This window comes from Pollicipes pollicipes, unplaced genomic scaffold, assembly GCF_011947565.3.
Source record: "Pollicipes pollicipes isolate AB1234 unplaced genomic scaffold, Ppol_2.1 Scaffold_4881;HRSCAF=5763_pilon_pilon_pilon, whole genome shotgun sequence".
NCBI classification, from domain to species: Eukaryota; Metazoa; Arthropoda; class Thecostraca; order Pollicipedomorpha; family Pollicipedidae; genus Pollicipes; species Pollicipes pollicipes.
The window spans coordinates 28,816,249-28,839,014 of record NW_023596576.1 but is presented as its reverse complement, the minus strand read 5'-3'; the positions used below and the strand labels follow the sequence as shown (position 1 = coordinate 28,839,014).

Genomic DNA, 22,766 nt, shown 5'->3' with positions numbered 1-22,766 from the left:
TGATATTACCCCCTAGCCATGATGATAACCCTCCTGTAGCGTATCTCATACACACGTCCACAGAATCCGAATATTTTATTCCAAAGTCAACGGTTCTTTGCGACAAATCTGATGAGCCGACAACTTATGTCAGTCAAACGTCAATTTGAAGATGCATGAAGTAGTTGCAAAGACACCCCGCTAAAGGGCATACACGTTGCCCTAAAATACTCCTATAAATCATGTTTGGAGCCGCTCCTGGCCGGTGTAGGGTGGAAAACGCTGCCAGGATATAACACACTGGTCGTCGTGGAAAATCCAAGGTTCAGCGTTCTGCCTGACACGATTTGGCTACACAATATAAAAGAGCATCATGGAAAAGAGCTGGGACGAAACCCCAGCATGGAAATATAGTTTTCGTTAATGGCTCTGTGGCCAGCTACTCACACACCGCTGTGTTGCGCAAAAGTGATGCATAAATCTCTATGTAGCGACGTGAGAACATTACTCGAAAGCGACGTCAGTAGTGCTCCGCGTTGAGTTGACTGAAATTGTTGACAATATTATATACGAGTCCGTTCACAACTGTTCTTCAAACAGATACAACTCCTTTGTTTAATGACACTTAGTAAGTTAGAGTTAACCTCGTTGCTATGAATTCACTAAATCGTTGGACGAAAAGACACAAAATCGTTGTACTTATGGACAAACCGGCAGATAGCAAGTATGCCCTATCCAAGGCTACTAGAGAAGGCTACGCAGACGTGACATCATCATGGGAATAAAATTTGGTAGCCCGTAGTATGGTCTTTGGCTGATATTACGTGAAGGTTGGTAGATACTAGTAGCATGATTGCGAACGGAGATTTCACCCATGAAATGGGTGGTCACCCTGTTCTACATCTTTATTTCAATGTTATGCGGATAGATATTGCACATTTCACACTCAAACTCTTCTAAAGATAAATCAGTACTACGATCTGTTTCCAAAACTATATCCTACTAAGCTACGTTTTCTAGGTTTAGTGCCCGCGCAACATTCGTCGTAGTCAAGGTGCCTGAATATTTACATGTAACGCCTTTTTGTGAAGTGTATATTCATTCGTAAATAAATGGATATGATATGCATGTTAACATTAAGTTCATGAATTGGCAATGACTGTCCATTTGTCGTCATACTGCAGTATCTAAATGGAATAAAATGTGAAAATAATGAAACGTAAAAAGTGCAGGTGCCAACAATTTCGCTGTTTCTTTACTATATCATCTTGCTAGTCGTCGGTTTACTTGCAGGTCCATAATGTCGGATGGGTTAGGTGAAAAGGGTACGTAGGGAACAATACCCCGACTACCCTTATATATCCCCAAGACCATTTAGCAGCAGAGATATGGGCCATCACTCTTTGACTGGCGTATATTGCAAAACTTCCCAGAAATCGTCCCGTTTTACAGGAAAATCTGCTATCTTGAACTGAAATGGTGCTCTGCATTAACGCCTCCCGGAGTTCACCTCCCACTGCCTCCACTAGGGCAAGCCAAACCTGTATCTATCCCGGCAATACCCCTCCTAAGGCTACAGGATGCGTATTCCAACTTCTCAACGCGCGTCCCAGAGTGCTGCGAGCCCGTCTGGACCGCCGTTTCTCATCTCCCCCCTCCCCCATGTTGTTGTTGTTGTTGCTGTATGTTGTACTCTTTTACACAGACTATTTCTAAGCACTTTCGGCCAGAGTTCTCCGCGACAAATCACTGTTAAAGGGGTGAATGGGTTACCCCATCTCTCTGTCGGGGACAGTCTGGTAGCGCATTTCAGCAATAATTTTGTAGCTCTGGTGCAAACCAATGTCATTTCCCATCTAAAAATGCTTCATTGAATGTGCTAGATCCTAAAAAGTTCGGTTTATGGAAACACTTATGTTTAAACCAGCCCGCAAAAACAGCTTTTTCACGCGGCCGTAGCATTAGTACCATATGACTTAGTCCCATGACGTCACTGCATCTTTACCCAGAACGCAGCAATACGGGGGACTGACTCTGTCTAGCCCATGAATTACATCGACACCAAGTTTAAACGGTCGAGAGTATGTCCTGCGATCACACCGAAGTCTGGGACAAAGATTTGTCATTAGCGTGAAACCATAATCCATGCTTGACAGAGCAGGCACATTCAATCAACGGGTGTCAATCTGCTGCTCTGAATGAGCAGGTAAACGCTAGCTAGATACAGGGTATGGATGGGATTTATACTGATTGGAGGAAACCCTTCAATCATGTTGAAATTAACTTAGCGGATGTCGCGATGAAATCAAACCAGTGTGCTATCTGAACGCTACTGGCATTTCCATCCTCGCTGACTCACGCCTGGGAGCAAATAAATGTGATTGGTGCATTGATGTCTCCCTGCGTTCACTTTTCATATCAGCCACGCTCGAAGACGGTGGGGGCGCGGACAGGGCGAAGCCATCTGCTGGGGCATCTACAGCCGGGGCAGGCTATTTGTGTTCCAGCCAACATTTGGCAGACGCTGGCGGTACGCGACTGGAGGCCGCCAATCGTGATCTGATGGCTGACCAGTTGGAAAGAGGAGGGCCACTGGCTAGGTGACGGGCTCGTGTGGGGGCTACGACCCTTATTTGCTGGACATCAGGTATTACAAATCGCGTGCTGCAACAGGCAATTGAAGGACAGCTGGATGTGACAAGCACCACGACTCTACCGGATATCCGGAGGGAATGTGCAGTTTTATCGAAACTTCGTTGATAAAAGGGCGATGCATGTACCCGTCCGGTGATAAATGGGCGATACATGTACCCGTCCGGTGATAAATGGGCGATGCATGTACCCGTCCGGTGATAAATGGGCGATGCATGTACCCGTCCGGTGATAAATGGGCGATGCATGTACCCGTCCGGTCATAAATGTTGCGGCTGACGTTTCCTCCGCTAACCTAAGCAAAGGCGTACATTTGCTTCCATCACAAATAATTTGATTACAGCCGCAAACGGCAATTGGACTCGACTCCGCTTATGACACAGGCAGCCCGCTGATTACCGCTGAATTTATTTTGATACTCTGGCACAGGGTGACGCCGTAGCTTAAATCAGTTTGAAGGAGAGCATAGTCTATACGGCGGTTGTTCGTGCATCAGTGCGAGTGTGTTTGTTTTTAGCTGTGGCACTCGGGGCAGCGACGGCAGGACAGCATTAAACGTTAGAGCAGCTTGTGTTTTGAGATTAATGCGGATTGGCACTTTTTCATTCCATGCCTTATGAACAGTGTTGTAACGTTTCATGAGTATGGTGTATTGCCTCATTTACACGCGGCTGCTAATCACCCAAAAGAGCTAGAAAATGTGTATGGATGCCGCTTCAGCGTTACCCTCCACAAGCGACTGTTGGCACGACGAGCAACGACGAGTTTGCGGAACACGTGCTGACAGTCTGTGGCAAACCCAGCGAGGAGGAAAGCACTTGACAGCGGCTCTTCAGTAGCCATCCGCCTACCTTGTGAATGAAAAAAAAACATTCAGTACATGGCCTTGAGCTTCCATTTCCTTTCATGAAATGCGTGCAGATTGTAGAACGCACGCTTGGTTGACTACACGTGCTGGTCGCCTGCTTCCACCTCAATATTTTAGCGACATGATCAAACAGACAAACGCCGATGATTCCCAATCTCCCGCACACCATTCTGGGCCCCTGCCACGTTTTGAGATAACCAGGTTTTGAAAGTGTTGCCTAACGACGTCATGGAGAGCGTGCCCCAAGTTTCGACGACCTCTTAATAAACATGCAATGCATGGTTTATTTCTAAGCATCAATTTATTGCTTATATAACACAAGCTGGTGCGCTGCTCGGCAAACGCTATGCGCGTAATTAAGGAAACGATCTGCTTAAAGACAAAACCACGACGGAGTCACCAGCTAATCGTGGTCGTTTGAGGCACCATTGCAAGCAAACTGATCCCTTCGTTTCCAAGGAAAGTCAACCTGCTCACCCAGGAAAATGCCTTCAACGATCCTATTCCATAAAGTTTAGAAATGTACCACGGGCAAATTCAACCGCCCAGTACAATTTTAATTCTTCGGACAGATATAATAGGCATGCATGCACGATGCAAGCCACAAACGCCAAAAAGTGGTTCAAACCATCAACAATTAGACCATATCACCAGACATTTGCCCTTTCCTATGCGAGTTAATGGCTCTGGCGTTCGCGATGTCTTTGCGACGCGAAGATCAGGGCCAAATGGAAAAACATCTCATTGCGGTGCGTGGCCATAGTGTGAAGCACCGGTTAACCAGGGCGATCACGCAACAAATCCTGCGCCTGCGACGACGAAACGCTTGTAGTCCGGAAAGATGCGTGCCTTACCCTGGTATTTGATGGGTTCCTTGTTTCTGAAGTAGGTGAGTGCCGGGAACTCGGTGATGCCGTACTTCTTGGCCAGCTTCTTGTCGTTGATCTTGACCAGCTGCACACCAAACTTGTCTGTGTCATCGTCGATCGTTTCGAGCTCGGTCAACACGGCGTCGCAGTCGATCTTGCAGCGGCGACCATCTGCGACGCAGGCCAGGTCACACGAGTCAGCGTGAACAGGACCACAGATCGGCCGACACGTTGGAAAACAGGGGGGGGGGGGGAGAGGGGGGAGGGGAGGGGAGGGGGAGGATGCGGGTGCAGCGCTCCGGGTGCTGTTGACCTGGGCACGAAGATTTTGATTTTCGAGTTGGAGGCCCACTTTGTGAACCATGAGTGCCCTGTTTTGGACTAGGGGGCCCTGTAGCCATCAGGAAGGCCTTCACTCCACAGGATACCCTGTCTTCCGATGAGGAGGCCTTTCCTGGATTTAAGTACCCGGTAGCAAGTAAATGGCCGCTATTCTGGGTTTTCCAATTGTCGGTATCTATTTACATGGGTATTGCGACATGTAACAATTTGATAAAGGGTGACCACGGCGCCTCCGCTCCCTTGAATATGTCACTATCTGGGATCCCGCCCTTGAGAAGACCCCATTTTATCCAGAAGGCCGCATGGAAAACCCCGTCACCCACCACAAAATCCGTGGCGCCATTCCTGGCTATTGGTAAGTTAGAAGAAAACGAAGGGCGTTGCCATAGATGTGGATACATGTGCCAGTCCCTTAAACAAAAAGCATAAACAGAGACAGAAAGACCGGCGAACTGACGATCACCAGCTGTATTTATCCAGAAACATCGTAGGCAGGTACGGCCTTCAATCAGAAAACTGAAGAAGCCCACTCCGCATAATGCAGGGAGCAAACTGCTACAGGAAATTTCCTCAGTGTGGACAGTCCGCCTTGATACTGCCAGATTACCACCAGCCGTCGACCAGCTCGGCACATGCAACACATTCTGGGTCAGAGGAGCCCAGCAGAAGCGCTGTTTACGCCCTGGTTCTCGCCACCAGCAGCATGATCACCTCCTACCCATGCGCGGGATCAGGCCAGCTCTCATTCGAGCAAAGTCAGGAAACGTCTATAGCAATGGGGTGATTCGTCCGCAAGGCAAACTTCTGAGAGACGACGTTGAGTAACCATAGGTCATGCATTTCGGGTGTATAGTCGACAGTATTAAAAAGGTGATTACATCATTTAAGCACATTTGCGATAGAAAAGCTGCTAACAATAATGTTTAGTAAATGTACGATCGAAAAATAAAGAAAAGCGTTCCATTTAATTGACATAAATTGGCAGAGAAGTGATGAACCCACGTTGTAGATGAACAGTATGACTTCGCTAAGTCCCTCGCTGACGCGGCCAATAGCATTATATGTCTCCCTTCCATCACCATAGGGTTCAAACATTAGCATACTTAGTTCCTGTCGTCTTGTTCGTTTCAGATTTCGCAAATAACTACTGTGGAAAGAAACTCGAACGGAACTGCAGTCAGCCACCAGAGACCTCGAATGGCGTCCTGAGTCGACGGCACGTTATGTTGAAATAGAAGATGCCAGAGGGGCTGGGACGAATAGAACTGACAGCGAACTGTATGAAAAAATATGGCAGAGCTGGTGGAGAGATCTAATAAACAAAAAATGCTTTACATTATCCTAATGTAAATTATGACCGTTTACCATCCAGGGGAAAAGAACAAGTTCAGCACATTTCTACAGAAGGTCAAACGATCTCGAAAGCTAAATTGGGAAGCGGGCGTTTTTGCAACACCCGCATGATGAAGCCATCGCATGCTGTGTCAAAGAGATATGAGAGATGTTAAAAAGTTGTTAAAGAGACGACGTCAGCAAATTCATGTCTGGCGTTAAAGATGGCTTTAACATCCGTGATAGAGATAGCAGTATTGAAGGGCAGCAGAAACTCATGGCCTTGGCAAACCCCGGGAGGTGTGTCACATGTACAAACAAGGAATTGCCGAACCGCTCGGCTTTTCAATCTCCGCTAGTCCCCGACCAGCGTGGTGTGAGCTCGCCCGTTCCGCCAGACCGCACTCCGTCGGCGTCTGTGTAATGGCACCGGAGTCCAAAACTGATTCTGCACGCCGTCAACAGTGGACCCGCCCTAGATCACCTTACCGGAAACCGTGTGATCCAAAAAATGATAGATGCATGCTGGGGCTTGCCAAAGATTGCCAATCAGCAAGTGTTCTCAGCTTATTTGTTACGGAATAGCGAAGCATGAACGACGACGACGAGGCGGAGTAACACTGATGGGTTCATGAAAACAGCAGAACACAAACAACACTATGTCAAACAAGTAGTGAATTCGCTGAGAAGATCGGCACTAAAATGAAAAAAACCTGATAATGCGTCTTCTCGTCGCAAAAACGCGATGCGCGTACCTGAGAGGCTTATTTGGACCTTTGAAGGAAAAAGAGCGAGATGGTGTACATTTGGCGCAAATATTTTCGAGGACATTACTCATCCTCGGTTCAAAATATCATCCTAGGATTCCACTGGGGTCAAGCACGCCTATCAACGTACGCGGCATCGCTGAAATTGAATGAAAGACGGCAAGGAAGTGACCGCCAAGTTTTGTGTAATAAGCGACTTACCTGGCACGGAACCAAGACGGGCTACACTTTTCGGAAGACGATAAATCGGTCGCTGAGATAGGCAACTGTTCACATTGCAAAACTCATTACTATACCGGTAAATCAGCTACCACATTTAAAACGAGCTGCAACTTTCCGAACACGTGCCTTCACCGAAGACAATTTCAGCTAGACTGTACCTGATACTTCTTCGCAACATGCCACGGGAAGGAAGCAGAACAGTGAAGACGTAATCGACGACTTTGGCCCCAAATCAAGTACAGACTCCAGGAAGTCGGACGGCTCGATCGGTTGAATTGGCGTAGAATACCCAGGGACAATATACAACCTATGAAGAAAAGCTTCGGTGCCGTCTCGACACGCCTATTCTTCAATAAAGGATGCATCGGCAGAGTGGTCTGGTGGGAACAAAGCCGGTGGAAAAGATTCGGTTAATTTTAAGCTTCAGCTCAGATCAGTCAAATATCAGTGAACATGAAAGGGGTTTAAGCAAATTTCTCAACTACATCTGCATGGAGTACAGCAGGTTCACATGCGATCGCAAGATAGCTGGAGTGGGGTTCATTCAGGTAGCAGGGAAGTGCGGGTTGGCTGCGATGGCTCATTGTTTATGCTTTGTCTACATCACTTGTGTCATGTGTTAATGCGTCCGTCGCCTTGTCTATTCGAACTGAACTCCATTTATCTTTGCTCAGGGCTGTCACCAGAAACGTGCGAAGCCCAATACTGATCAAGCAGGTGCCGCGCCCTGCGCTCAAGTATCTCGCAATGTATAGCCTACACAACCGATAGCATTCCAAGCCTTAAGCAATCGTAAAGGCTCGTATTCTCGCGAACGTTGAGTTCGGACATGTATCGGCCCCACCTCCTCTCTCTCTCCAACCACTGCCACGTCCCGCGGCTCCGCCCTCCAATCGGACCATTCACCCTGCCGATAAGCTCCGGAGCCAGGTGTCACCGGTCTGGTGGGCGTCTACCCCGTCCCTCCCGCCGCTCCGAAAGCCGCACTGCGGCTCGTCGTCTCTCTCACACGCCGGATGCTGCCCAGGGCGCCGAGGCCCCCGCTGGGTCTCATGGCGTCACCGCGTGGGGCGGATATCGGCCGCAGTGGGAAGCAGTCCCGGGGGCTCGAGCGAACTTTGTGACGGTCGGTAGGTGGACACAGCGAGCTAGAATCGTTTTTGAACTAGGGTAGGAGAGAACAATTCCATCGCAAAAAGACCGTGCGGTGAAAAAATCAACTCACAAAAGGTGGAACTCATGAGCTCGTGACTGATGCTTCAGCAAGCAAAGACATCTATTTCAAGTTGGCATGGACTTAATATCAGGAACCTGACAAAACTATTTCGTTTTATAACATCTTAGGCCATTAAAGTGAAACAGAATAAATTAACACGCGCTCGGGAGAGGCGGAGCAAATTGACCTCCCTACGAGGGCTTTTCCTGAATGGTTTCTGAACGGCGCGGCGTAGCCGCGCCAAATGTTGCATGGCTATAGAAAACTGCATAGCGGATCGTTTGACATACAAATTTTAGATGCACTTTGCAAGGTCGCTGACCTATGACAGGTCAAAGTCAGCCCATGGTTTCAGCGAGGGCAATTTCTAGGGAATCGTTCAATCTGATACAACAACGGAGTGTTTGACGGAGACATAAATCTCTGAGATGCTTTCTTAGGCACCAAAAATATTGCATGAGCAAGTTACGTTGACCTAAGGTCAGGTATGAAGGTCAGACCAAGGTCAAAACCAAATTGATGTATTACTCTAGGGCGTGCTGTATGGGATAGTTTTTGGTGCTCATTTCCAATTTATTGACAACAGGAAGCGCATTATACATCTTCAGTTGACTTCTTAGAGGTCAGAACAGGCCATTGACCCATGATGACCCGGGTTGAACATTTTGTTTTAGGGACATACTGGCTAGCGCAATCTTTGTCGCTTATTCAAATGCAAAACTCAGAGCAGTCTTGCATCATTTTGGTCACCATGACCTTCAAAGGGTCAAACAAGGTCGATGACCTCAAATGGCCTAATGAACTTTTGCTTAGAGACAGTTGTCTAGGTTCTGGGGGTGCTTTGGAGACCAACCTGGAATTTTACCTTGTTTGACCTTATTTGACCTGATGGTCATAACATAGGAAGCTGAAACCCTGACTTAAGTGAGTTCACGTATAGGTCAAGATACCCTGTAAATTTGGTGTCTCTAGCTTTCTTAGTTCCTAAGATCTCAAAGGGGGATAAATTGCCCCCCCCCCCCCCCACCCGAGGGAAGGGTATCTAGCTGGCCAACCGGGTGCGTGTTAAAGCATAGTAATTTCATGACAGTATTATGAGTATAACAAATCACTAACACCAATAATTTGATGCTGCACTTTTCAATTCCCTTCCACAACACTTTTAAAACAAAACAAAGCAAAGGAATTCAATAATGAAATAACAACAGAAAATTCAACAAGCATAAAACACTCAAACAAAAAACAAACAAACATTGGACTCCCACAAATGAGCCCATCACCAAGTCACTAGCACAATAGACGTACTTCTGGCTTCTGCTAAGATGGGGTCAGGGAAAACAAATATTTTGTCACTGTTTCTTACAAAATACCAATACTTCTTTCCATGAAAGTAGCCTACGCCTAACCTAAATACGCCCTACATCATCTCATCCTGCATAACCTGTTTGTATCACAGCAGCAGCTGTGAGTTGCTGACTCTTGCACAATTCCTATTGCCACTTGTCATGCACTTGACCAGCTTAACCTAACTTAGAGTAGCCCATATGATGAACATCATCTCAACTCACCTATCTGTTGACAGTAGCACTTGTGGTGAGTACATGATACCTAAAGCTAGTTTTTGGCTGGTTTCAATTTGCATTTTTATTCAGTTCATTTGTGTATGCTTGTTGACATCAGACAAAGTTGACAATACACAAATAAAAACACTTTAAGTCACTTTAAACAAGCTATTTTGATCGTCATTCTTCTCCAAAGGTAACATAACTTTTAGATGACCATGCCAGTATTGCTGTTTGCCTTTTCAGCTGCAGCAAATGCATTTATTTAGGCTTGTTTATTCATATTTAATGACAAAGTTTGAGATGTTGGTGTCACCTTTTAAATGGGATGGTCTGACTATTTTTCACGTACCAATATTTAACTCATATTAGAATTACTACGCAGCTTAGAGTATCCCTGTGTTAAGAATATAGGGCATATATACAGTAGTCATTTGCCGGTCAGCAAACCATGACAACTATAGAAAACATCTGGCTAAAGCAACCATGAGGGACCACTTTAAGAAACTTGGGGCCAATAACCAAGAATACGAAACAAAATAAGCCCATTGCGTGCCTTGTGGCATCATAATTTGTCTCATGACAAAACTCGATGGATTAGAGCAGAAAATAGCCAAATCTGGTTACCAATCATGTGTTAAAAGCAGTTAAGGTAAACAATTGCTAGACCCACAGGAGACTTACTGGCTTCTTCCTGCTCCCCACAAAAACAAAAAGTCAGTACCTTTTGCATGGTCTGCTGACAGACAGAGCCATCCCACCCACCCCCAAATGTAAATATCAATCGTGCCCACCAGCCTACGAGATTAAAATGGGAAACAAGTAAGAGGTGTGCGTAATAAACATCTCCATACGGCAGAATTTCGCCATCAAACACCTCTGTGTCAGCTGCGTCAGGTTTGTCCCAAGGGTCTGCATGGCAGCATTAAGATAGCCTTGCCAGGCAGCCTGGTGAGTCAGACACTCGAAAGGCTTGGATTTATCATTACTGAGCACCGCCATGAACCAAGAAAACGGTTGACCGAGGGTTTAACACGGCAAAAGTGGCGGTAAAAAGAAGGTCCGTGCTTCAAATTGTCTCCTTCATTCCCTGTGAGTTGTTCACGCTTGGGTGCATATCAAACATGTTTGGGCGGCTGGCGAGTTAATCCAATTTATGTATGAAATACGTACAAGTTTGCAATTGGAGCATCTTGCAGAGAAATTGGTGAAAATTTTAAGCAGCGGATGGTACCTCTAAAGGCGGTCGAAAAGGAAGGAAGAATAAAGTGGTATCACACTCTTATGATACCAAGAAAAACCAAAATAGCTAAATAAATATGAAGACTGGCGCTTTTCTCGCCAAATTTTGTCATCAGCTGATTTAACTTGAAGTCTGTTAATTTAGGTGCTCAAATGGTGATATTCATCTTGTAAGTTTAATTTAGAAGACATTTCTTGAAATATTCACTCCTGCATTTCGGGAGTGATGCAATTTAGTGGTCAAGTTTCCTCGGAAAAAAAGAACTACGTGGAGTAAAGTTCTCTACCAGGCCTTGCTGGTGTATGAACCAGGCTCTGATTTCGTGACGTGGTGGTGAGACGAAAAAATGGGGGATGCGTGAAAACCTTGCATTTGGCGCACAGCTGCAGACTGTGATGCATTTCGTAAACAAACCAAACTTAATGCGTGCAAGCGGCTGGGGTCGCTGGGGTCCTTGGGCTTGGAGGTACCTGGCGCCCTTGCTCTGTGCATACATAGACATGATTGAAATGTAGATGAGGCAGGACGTAGCCATACATCCAGGTTCTGTGGAGACTCGTTTATGCTTGGTGGTTTCAAGTGAGCTCGGTTTTGGACGCCATCTGAAAATCTCAGAAAGGGAAATAGGGGTTTGGCGTGTGCCATCAGACAGTGTCTGGCAGAAGTGAAAAATTAACATAAAATAAGGGGAAAAGGAGTGAAAAATTCCTCCTCATAGGGTGTTGCTTTACACCCAAAGTCGGCAATTCCAGGACACTGGTGGACGTCGTCTGAGGCGTAGGCGGACGTGTGTATGCTCAACATAATGCACAGGTGTCGGGGCTCAAAACATAATTATGGGTGCCTAAATGCGCACAGCTTTTGATTCCTCTGGTTTGTCTTTCGGTCTCGGCTGCCCAGAAAAATCATGCAGCTGATGCGATAAGTTCATTCGATTGAAACTTGGTGGACTTTGCGACCGCCACGACCTCTATTTGATACTCAGAAAGAAGCAGCACGTTGACAACAGGGAGGAACCATATGAAAAAATAAACAAGTAACTAACGTTGAAACACACCCACCGCACACACAATCTTTAAAAAACTTCGACGTCAGTGGTGATAGCAGTCGCGAGATCAGCAGCGGCAGTTCCCGATCTTTAGAAATGCGATCGAGCCAATTTTAAAGCGCTTAGAGTCATGCATCACCATCCCCGTAGCTTGTTTTTGCCACAGAATGAAATGATCTTCAGTAATTGATTGGTGAACACGGGTCCAAAAAGTTCACTGAACTGTATGCACTTGCTGCATTCTAGTCTAAACATGAAAGACTACCAAGAAATGCCGTTATCCCGAATAGCATTCGAGTTTCACGCAAGATCCTATCGTTTGTTTCACAGGCTATGACAACCATGTTTTTCGCACAATCTGGGTGCATCTACCTTTATTAGATAAACAAGTGTACATGCCTCTGAATGATGCGTATTCCGCTGCCCTACCATTGACTGGTTGCTAGACATTTTTCTTAAAACTTAGTGTTGAAACTCTTCAATGATTCCGCATACGTTGTAGGGGTAATGTGCAATGCCTTGACTTTTGCGACCTCAAGGTTTTAAAAAGGAACACAAAGAGGAAATATATGCTTGAAAGCTTGCTTCCAGTATAAATTCGTAATTGAAGAACTAGTTATTTTCAGGAGGTAAACACTTGTGGATGGCCCTAGTCCACTAAGCCACTGCGTCAGTGCTGTATAACGGTGGTCTGGAAGGTTAGCGCGCATCGCAAGCTGTACTGACTAAAGAAACAATGTGTTATTTGAGGAAAAATCCCACAGGTTTGACTGAAACGTGTCTAGCAAACGGCCCGATGGACAGTCATTTTCAAAACGACGGGAGACACTTTTGACGCCACGCACAACTATGCAACACCCGCCCTTCCACCATCCCGGAATCGCCCCCCCCCCCCCCCCCTCCTCCCCCCCCCCCCGCCTGGCCTGCCCCGGCCGCCTAAGATTGAGGCTGAGATTCAGGAGTGTGAGCGGGCCGACGATGTTGGGGTAGGCAGCTGAGCACCTCGGCCATAGTCGTCGTCGGCCTTCCTGTTTGTCCAGGCGCCGTCAGTGCCCGGCTATAAATAACGTTCGGCGCCCCCTGGAACTGGCCGCCGGGCTGCACACCGCCGCCAGGCTCCAGCAGGCCGGGAGCGCCAGCTGGGGCGCCTGATGGGCAGGAGCGCCTGGTCAATCCACAAGGCACGGATGTGTCCGGGCTCGGGCGTCGGTCACAAACGAAGTTTGTTCCAGTGGGTTCCCAGCAAAACGATCATGACTATTTGTTATCCGTTTCACCTTTACTCCGCACAAAATCTGAATGAAAAATTCCAGATCTGAAAGATAAGTTGAAGCTTATTGCAGTGAAACCGATCCAAGGGTGCAAGGATAATCTTGGGTCAGTGGTGTGAACATTTGGGAGTCTTTCCTGGACCATGGGTTTCGTTTTTGGGTCAGTTATTTTTTCAAAGGCTTTAATTATCGCACACATCAGTCATTTTTGCACATGAATTGAAGGTGTTCTTTGCGATCAAAAGCCCCTGGGTACACAGTTTTTGAGAATCCTTGTTCCGGTCTGTGTATGCGTGGATTCCTCCTAATTTAGACGCTTGAAAACAGTCTCAGTTCCCCTTTCAGGCAACGTGGCACAAAACAACTAGATCTTTTGCAAGGCTTGATTAGGTTTGAAACATCGTCCTTCAGCAGGCGTGATAGAACCACAGACACTATGGGCCTCTTTTCACTAGTGAATTCAACTACGGGTTTCCCTCGTAGCAAAAATATGCCTGTATACGCGTGGAGGAATGTTTCTAAGCGTATAGGACCCGCAACGTTTTACCGGAAAAAACATTTATATACTGTGCGTAACTTCCGTTCTCGATGGTACAATGACAGCAAGTCGAATTTTCTGCATCAGGTGGGACCAAGCCTATGTATCCCTGCCAGATACCATATATATATATATATATATATATATATATATATATATATATATATATATATATATATGTGTGTGTGTGTGTGTGTATTTTGCATACTATTGGTACTTCTAGAGCAAAGCAGCCATGTCCATCAACGGCGTTTTTAGTGACACGGTCTGGCATTTTATCGTGAGGCTTCTGATAGCACGAAGACTTAATCGATGCGGCCAAACAATCACATCGGGTGAGAAGAGCGTCACGACATAAGCGTCACGAAAGAACGCCCAACATTTCTGAGAAATAAAAGGAAGGTACATCAACGCGCAAAGGTTTGGAAGCCTCTCCTGACTTAAGCAATCCTTTTGATTGCCAGACATTTGCCCTTTACGCCACGCTTTGACGATTCAACCAAGCTCTGTCTTCGGGACACCCATGAGAAGAAAGTGGCGCTTTCAAATATGGTAACACTAAGAGTCGCACTCAAATGCAGCATGTTTAGTCGGGATGTTAGGGCGAGGTCAACTGAACGAAGCATTGCAATCTTTGGAAATATTTCTGCTGGTCTATATCCTTTTAGGTTATATATATATATATATATATATATATATATATCCTTTTTGAATCTTAGCACTGTTCCTGAATTTCTTTATTCATGAGAAATTTCGTCAAGTGCTTTCCTTGGGAAGCATCGGACATAAAAACCGAAAATTCTTACAGCCATTTTAAAAGGTTTTTGGTGGCCTGGACCTCTCACGGCGGGAGAGAGAAAAGAACAACATAGGAGCCACTCCCCTGAGCAAGAAGAAAGGGTAAGAACGTCACAGAGACAATCAGATCTTTGATCCTGAATTCTAGCAACCCTTAAGGTGCGCTGTGAACGACGCACCTCTTTTCACAAGACATTTCCTGCCAACCGACGAGTGGCGGACGAACAGGACACAAGGCCAACCGACGAGTGGCGGACGAACAGGACACAAGGCCAACTGACGAGTGGCGGACGAACAGGACACAAGGCCAACCGACGAGTGGCGGACGAACAGGACACAAGGCCAACCGACGAGTGGCGGACGAACAGGACGCAAGGCCAACCGACGAGTGGCGGACGAACAGGACACAAGGCCAACTGACGAGTGGCGGACGAACAGGACACAAGGCCAACTGACGAGTGGCGGACGAACAGGACACAAGGCCAACTGACGAGTGGCAGACGAACAGGACACAAGGCCAACTGACGAGTGGCGGACGAACAGGACACAAGGCCAACTGACGTGCACGAACTTGGCGTGTCTGCCGCGGTCACAAGGTCAAGGGCTGGCTGCTAGCCCATTGAATTAAGCGCGTAGTGTCAGGCAACTCTTCTGACACGCCGTTTGCCAGCGTCAGTGTTTTGGCTCCGGTCTCCTCTCCGTGGGACTGCTGGCAACCCAGCGGGAAAAACAGTGCCCCCGGGGACTCTTCAGCCTCTTACCTTCAGCCTTTGCGGCGGTGACCCGCGAGGCCCGCATCCTTAGCCCCTGAGGTGGTGGCCCGTCAGCCTTTCACCCTCAAGCCATTCGGTGCTGACTCTCGAGACCCTCGATCTCAGTCGATACTTGCGCTACTATATTGTCAGTCGACACTGGCTTAACAACCCGTGCGAATTGGACGTCATTTTCACCGACAGGGAGCATTCTGTTGTACAGGGGGGGGGGGGGGGGGGGAGGGATACACAGATCTCAGCTCCATCTGCAACCCTGCCCCGCCTTCCAAAACAAAACTTTTTTCATGCTAATCCCCTCCTCCCGTCAGCCTCGTAATTCACATAGGTCAAATAATTTCAGTTTGGCACTAGTGTTGTAGACATGTGTATGGGGCCCCATTGTCCTCCCCCTCCCTCTCCCTCCTGAGGCTAATCTGGCGAGACCACGCCTCTGATGACTGGTGACGAGCTGGCGTCTCGGGCGTCGCCAGCTCCGATTATACCGACTCGTTGGCAGCGCAAGCTCTGACGTCACGTTCCCGGCGCCTATCGTGCCGGCTGCCAAGAGCAGGACATGGACTTAGCGGCGATAACTCTGCTGGCCAGCTGAGGCGACTCAGGACGGCGAGCATGGCTCGATCACGAGGTGGCGGCGTGACCTGGGGTCGCCGGTCGTCCCAGCTCGCAACGGCGGGAAGCGCCTAGCTTGTGGAATGTTGGGGCTGCATAAAATGTGGAGATATGACCTGCATTTGGCAGTCTTTGGCAGGCTATCGGACTCCCCCGACACGCTTCACACTTAAGCCGTTACATTCTACAAGTATGTGACAAGTCGGCTGAGCACGGGGCCATGGTGGGTTCGTTATGGTTCATGTTATGTTGCGGCGCATGGTGCTGCGACGATGCGACATGGTGCGGCGCATGGTGCTGCGACGACGCGATATGGTGCGGCGCTGTAGCTCAAAGGCTCAACACAAAGATGTACACTGTGTGGCCATGCCTCACTCACCAGAGCTAGTCGACAATTGCGCGGTGATAACTAGTAAACAGCATATGAAGGAGGACTGCCCTGAACACGTAACTACCAGAGTATGTGGCGGAAGCCGGCCTTCTCCCACACCCTAAGTTGCTGGCGATAGTCACCAGTTTGCGAATAATCTTCCAAGCGTCAAAACCATTATCACGTTAAACTCGTCAAACCAAATCAAAATTGGTGGATAGTCAGCGGTTCCTTGAAACATCTGCTTCTACGGACCGTGAACTCAAAAAATTGTTTTTATGCCACGGCACGGCGTTTGAACATGGATAAGGACACTCGTCGTCCCTTTGCAGGGACGGTGTAGCGCACGAGTCTGCTTTTACCTACAAATGACCGACTCCTTGCAGACAGATGTCTCGCTCCTATGTAAACACCTAACGACAGACTTGCACCACAAATGTAAACACCTAACGACCAGCACACGTTAATGTTAGATAATTGTCTCAAACATTTATTCAGTCTTTAGCTCTTGGCTGTTTGATTACATCTACGCAGTTAACAAATGACCATCACACCCTCGCCATTTCGACACGATTGTCTCTCGCTCACTATCACACGTCAACAAACAGATCCTCACTGACGACTACCGGAGCAGCCAGGCCCTGCTGCGAGAGCCGGGTGGTTTGTTGCGCTTGGCCGGCGGAGGGGTGGCGGCCTCTGACGCACGGCGCCAGGGCCGGAGCACAGCAGACCGCCTCTCAATCGGGACGGCACCAGTGGCGGCGCCAGGCACTCGTCCAGGGCGGGCAGTACGCGCAGACCTCAACATGACCGGAGCTCGGCATAGCAATGGACAGTGTTTGCTGACTTTGGGTCTGAGTCCGGGATTTCTTTATCTCCGGCGGCGGCATGCTGGACGTGCGGCCAACTGAGCGCTGTACTCGAATTGGGCAATGCTAAGTCAGTTGCTGGTTATGCAGACTTCGGGTGTCTTCCATTCACTCGGGCCTCACTTCCAGGTCTAACATCGGCCACAGCGGCGGTAACACCGAGGGATAAAGGCTACCGTTTAAGGCTACCGTAAAGTTCGGAACCGATTCTAGGTTTGTCCCTCTGGCTGTACCGCTCTGCTTGTCTGCAGGTACCGCATGTATGGTCGTTGGCAGCGGTAGCTCTGCTCCTCGCCGCAGCCGCGGTCCGCCGCCTTCAGTCTGCGGCCCAACGGGCAGACCAGACCAACGCAAAGTCGACAGCCGCTCCGACTGGTCAGCTAACTCCAGACCAGGACAACGCAGAGTCGACAGCCGCTCCGACTGGTCAGCTAACTCCAGACCAGGCCAACGCAAAGTCGACAGCCGCTCCGACTGGTCAGCTAATTCCAGACCGGACCAACGCAGAGTCGACAGCCGCTCCAACCGGTCGAATAATTCCAGACCAGACCAACGCAAAGTCAACAGCCGCTCCGACTGGTCAGCTAACTCCAGACCAGACCAACGCAGAGTCGACAGCCGCTCCGATTGGTCAGCTAACTCCAGACCAGGCCAACGCAGAGTCGACAGCCGCTCCGACTGGTCAGCTAACTCCAGACCAGACCAGACCAACGCAGAGTCGACAGCCGCTCCGACTGGTCAGCTAACTCCAGACCAGGCCAGCGCAGAGTCGACAGCCGCTCCGACTGGTCAGCTAATTCCAGACCGGACCAACGCAGAGTCGACAGCCGCTCCAACCGGTCGAATAATTCCAGACCAGACCAACGCAAAGTCAACAGCCGCTCCGACTGGTCAGCTAATTCCAGACCAGACCAACGCAGAGTCGACAGCCGCTCCAACCGGTCGGCCTATCCCAGTTACCTGAATGTTCAGCGATGGGCAGCCTGTCAGCAAAGCAAACAACCTGGCTGCGAAGTGACACATAGATTTGAGGCTCTTCCGGGAAAAGAAAAGTCGGCCAGCAACCACTTAAACCGAGCCAATCAGCACAGGAAGACATGTGTTGACGTTGATGCGATGCGGCGGTACCTGCCGTGCGATCTTATTCCTCCATGAAGGTGGGCAGCGCATGGCCTGGCTCTCACGGTATACTGGGGCCGGACATGCTGTTTAATAAGGCTGTCCTGATCGCATTTTCCAAAGCATTAGCCATAGACCGAAAGGGCTGCGTTATAGCAGAGTATATAGCGGTATGTACCGCCGCAGTATGCTCTGTGATTCCTTGTAAACATGTCACCTCCCAACTGCGTTGTGAGACCTGCGCGATAAAATCTGTTTATTTTTTAGGCATTTTTTCGGTGTTTCTCACTCAGAAGGGAGACAACTGATTATTTAAAATTTCGTAAGCCAAGAAGATAAGCTACTGAATTAGGCTTTCCAGAGTTGGTAGCTATATCCAGCAACTTAGAGCGAAACTGATGCTTTGAAGAGCTTTATAAGGTAGAGATTGAGCACAAAGATCTCGTCGAATCACCTGCATTCGGATGAGATGAACGGCATTTAACGAAAACAGAGTACTTTAGCAATCACATTGTACGGTTGTGTTATCTTCATGACCAGCGCATACATAACAGGAAGAAAAACGTTTCAGCAGTTTGACCCAGCTTACCGAAATTGCCTCAAAACTCCTCAACCAGTGCCTGTGTAGCCAGTTCCATCAATGCCGTTCTACTTGCATGTTATAAATCTCTCTCGAGTCAAAACCCACCAGCGGACTGTCACGAAATTGCGCCCCCCGCTCGGTCGGTACTTACACCAGTAGACGGCGACGTAGTCGTGGTCCTCCACCAACTGCTCCAGCTGCTTGGCGCCGACCTCCTCAATGACGGCCTCCTCCTTTTTGCGCGCCGAGCCAGCGGCGGCCAGCAGCAGCAGCAGCAGTAGCGTCCCGTGGCCCATCGCGCCCGACCAGAGCGGCGCGGCACCTCGCGCACCACTGACACCCGAGCCCGCCGGCGCCGACGACGGTCATCGGGCCAGACGTGGCACGGCGCCAGTGCGAAGCGGGCCCGGCGCGCCCCCGGCGTCGGCCAGCCTCACATGGCTGCGGCGGCCGCCGCCCGGGCGCCGCCTTGAGGCTGGAGCGTAGCTGTGGGACTGGAGGCTAGCTGTGAGGCCTGAGGCTAGCTGTGGGACTGGAGGCTATCTGTGGGGATGCAGGCTAGCTGTGGGGCTGGAGGCTAGCTGAGGGACTGGAGGCTAGCTGTGGAGCTGAAGGCTAACTGCGGGGCAGGAGGCCAGCTGTGGAGCTGGAGGTTGCCTGTGGGGCAGGAGGCCAGCTGTGGAGCTGGAGGTTGCCTGTGGGGCGGGAGGCCAGCTGTGGAGCTGGAGGTTGCCTGTGGGGCAGGAGGCCAGCTGTGGAGCTGGAGGTTGCCTGTGGGGCAGGAGGCCAGCTGTGGAGCTGGAGGTTGCCTGTGGGGCAGGAGGCCAGCTGTGGAGCTGGAGGTTGCCTGTGGGGCAGGAGGCCAGCTGTGGAGCTGAAGGTTGCCTGTGGGGCAGGAGGCCAGCTGTGGAGCTGGAGGTTGCCTGTGGGGCAGGAGGCCAGCTGTGGAGCTGGAGGTTGCCTGTGGGGCGGGAAGATGGTCATGGGATTGGAGGGTAGCTGTGGGATTAGAGAGTGGCCGTGGAACAGGAAAATGGGTGTGGGGCTAGGGGCTGTCTTTGGGGCGGGAAGATGGCCGTGGGGTTAAAGGGCGGCTGTAGGATTGGAGGGTGGCTGTGGCATTGGAGGGTGGTTGTGGAAATGGAGCGTGATTGTGAGGTGCAAAGTGCATGCGAGGTTGGAGAGTGGCTGTGGGACTAGAGTGTATGTATCGGACTGTGGAGTGGCTGAGGGGCTAGAGGGTTACTGTGGAACTGCAAGGTGGCTGTTAAGCTAAATGATGAGTTTGGGGCTGGAGTACCGGTCTTGGGCTGGGAAGTATTGGAAGGGAGCGAGCCATGCGGCTTGAGCAGGCTGTAGGACGGCTGGAGCAAGTCCTTGGGGCCGGATTATCGCTGTAGGGCCACCTCCGGGCTACAACTACGTAGTATAGCTGTTGTGCGGTGGCGGAGCTGTCAGTCGGTTTTTGGCCCAGATTGTGTCCGTTGTCGAGGTGGGTTGCAGTGTTGGACCCGATCTGCGGTGCCGGAGCGTGGCTGTAGTTCGGCGAGGTGGCTGCAGACAGCCATTGCTTTGCTGGACATAATAAAATTGTGTTGTGTCCGACGAGTGATTACTTCTGTGTCAGGTGGTGAAAGAACCTTAATTTGCAGGAGTAATACAGGTCACTGTCATTTACCAGCTGCTCTCCTAAAAAACCTTTGAAGTAATAAACCGCGACATGAAGTGACCACAGCCTGGGAAACTAGCGCGCACACAGAACTTAAAGGTAGTACATCCCTAAGCACAGGGACTTATGTTGCTGTCCATCGTAGTGATTAGACCCACCAAAAATATCGCGTCTTAATCGAATGTCTCCGATCATATAACACATGCATGGTTGTTACCGCTCAATTGTTACACTGCAAGCTTTCTGCAAAGTTCTGTCTTCATCACTGAACTCTGTGAAAGGAAAGCAGTCCTTCTAAACATTCCAGCAGCAATGGTGAATTCAAAGGCGTTGCTATTGCATTGCAAAGGCTATTGTTGTCAACGTTGCGACTAGTTAAGCTTAACAAAACAGTATAAGTCATAATATTTCCGCTGTTCTGTTTCTGCTGGCGATTGGGAGCCACGGTCTCGATCCATCATTTCCGTCTCAAAACATGACTTAGAAAACTTTTTCGGTGGATCCATTTCCTATGCATGGCATAATGTCATCTAAAACACATGTAATGATGCAACGAGCAATCGCCATTGCTTACATCAGCCTGCTGAAAATGTTAGGCCAAGTTATCCAGAGCGTCAGCACCAGATGTCAAGTTTTATGTTCAGCTTGGCAGACTCTAGCCCGCTTCCCCCAGCTTTGTGAAGATGGTGGTCCATTCGAAGAGAAACCAGTTTTAAGCGCTTTAAGAGAGGCTGGTTAGCCGTTTGTGAATCTACACCCGTGATTAGGACACATATAATCATGCCATATACGCATGCGCAACTTCAAAACTTTTTGTTCCAAAGCTTTATTACCGTGTCACCCTCGTTCACCAGTGCCAAATACATTGCTTTAAGGGACCATGCCGCTTGTCGGTACTTTCCACTCATAGATCAGACGCATCCGATTTTATTGGCAGTACCAGCATTCCAAAAAAGGCTCGGAATGCCTCAAATTTCAATAAACACCCTTCTAAGGGAAACGGTGTGTGAATATGAAAAAATTAAGACAAGAATTAGTCTTTTTGCTATCCAGCCTTTTCTCTTACAAAAAAGTGCTGAACGCTATCGGTTTGACATTTTACCATGGCTTTGGGTCTGGCACCTTGGCTTTGGATTCGGCACCTTAGTTTTGGGGCTGGCACCTTGGCTTTGGGTCGGCACCTTAGCTTTGGGATTGCCACCTTGGATTTGGAAATAGTTTTTTCTCTTAGACGCCCAACCCACTGCATGGCTGTGTTTACAAAGTGGTCTAGTGACACAAATATTCAAGCTTCGATAACTGCAGTTCTCGCTAAATAAATACTCGCTAACACCGTCCGCTGTGCCAACCCCAAACTTGCATTACTATGCACAGCATTCATACCCCCAAACGGAAATTGCCAACATTTCAATGTTTCGATGTAGCTCAGCTGGCTGCAGCGCCTGCCTCCATACGTCCATGGCGGAGTGGGCTCGTGTCTGTTTAGGATAGGACGGCAGGGGTCAGATCTCACACAACAAGCACTGCTTGGTGTGGACGCCGATCCAATAAATTTATCCAAACAGAAGTTTAAAAAAGAAGCAAATTTCAAATTAAAAAAAAATGGTGGTTAACATTACAGCAATTACACCCCAGGTATACCAGGCGCGGATTGTTTGGTGCCTGCAGAAAAGCTGCGAAGGCTGTGATGAACGTCCCACTTGAATGTCTTATATGTGCTAAGATTGCCAATTTCCGTAATGCACTCAGGTGATCACAGAACGAAAAAGGTGAGTAAAGTGCCAAAACGTTGACCGCGCTATTTAGACTAGAACAAACTCATTTGCTTCTTATATCTTGCTGATGCTGTAGCATCACTTCGTACTGCCATTGGTAGACATAACTGGTCAGGAGTTTCACCAGGGCACGTCTCAAAATGTGATTGAAAGGTGGCACACTCCCTTCAGCCTACTCCACGGCAGGCAGCTCAGTGTTCCGCAGCTTCAGAGCCGTAAGGCATGCTGTGCCGCAGCGCACCCGTGTAGTGCCGAACAATATCTTGGTGTCTGCGTCTGCGTCACGATCGCC

At 48.9% G+C, this 22,766-nt stretch overlaps 1 protein-coding gene across 12 annotated transcripts in view; it reads right to left on the bottom strand.

The window, feature by feature from the left end:
* The window catches only part of hlk (hulk), a 78,979-nt gene extending 59,627 nt beyond the window's left edge, over nucleotides 1-19,352 (bottom strand). For all 12 annotated transcript variants that reach the window (XM_037224954.1, XM_037224952.1, XM_037224953.1 and 9 more), the window contains exons 1-2: nucleotides 19,182-19,352; nucleotides 4,354-4,539 (exon numbers count right to left, since the gene is read on the bottom strand). In XM_037224954.1, coding sequence (XP_037080849.1) covers nucleotides 4,354-4,539; nucleotides 19,182-19,326 — 331 coding nt within the window. In that variant the 5' untranslated portion in view covers nucleotides 19,327-19,352. The remainder of the gene's footprint in view (nucleotides 1-4,353; nucleotides 4,540-19,181) is intronic.
* Between the last annotated feature and the right edge of the window lie 3,414 nt (nucleotides 19,353-22,766).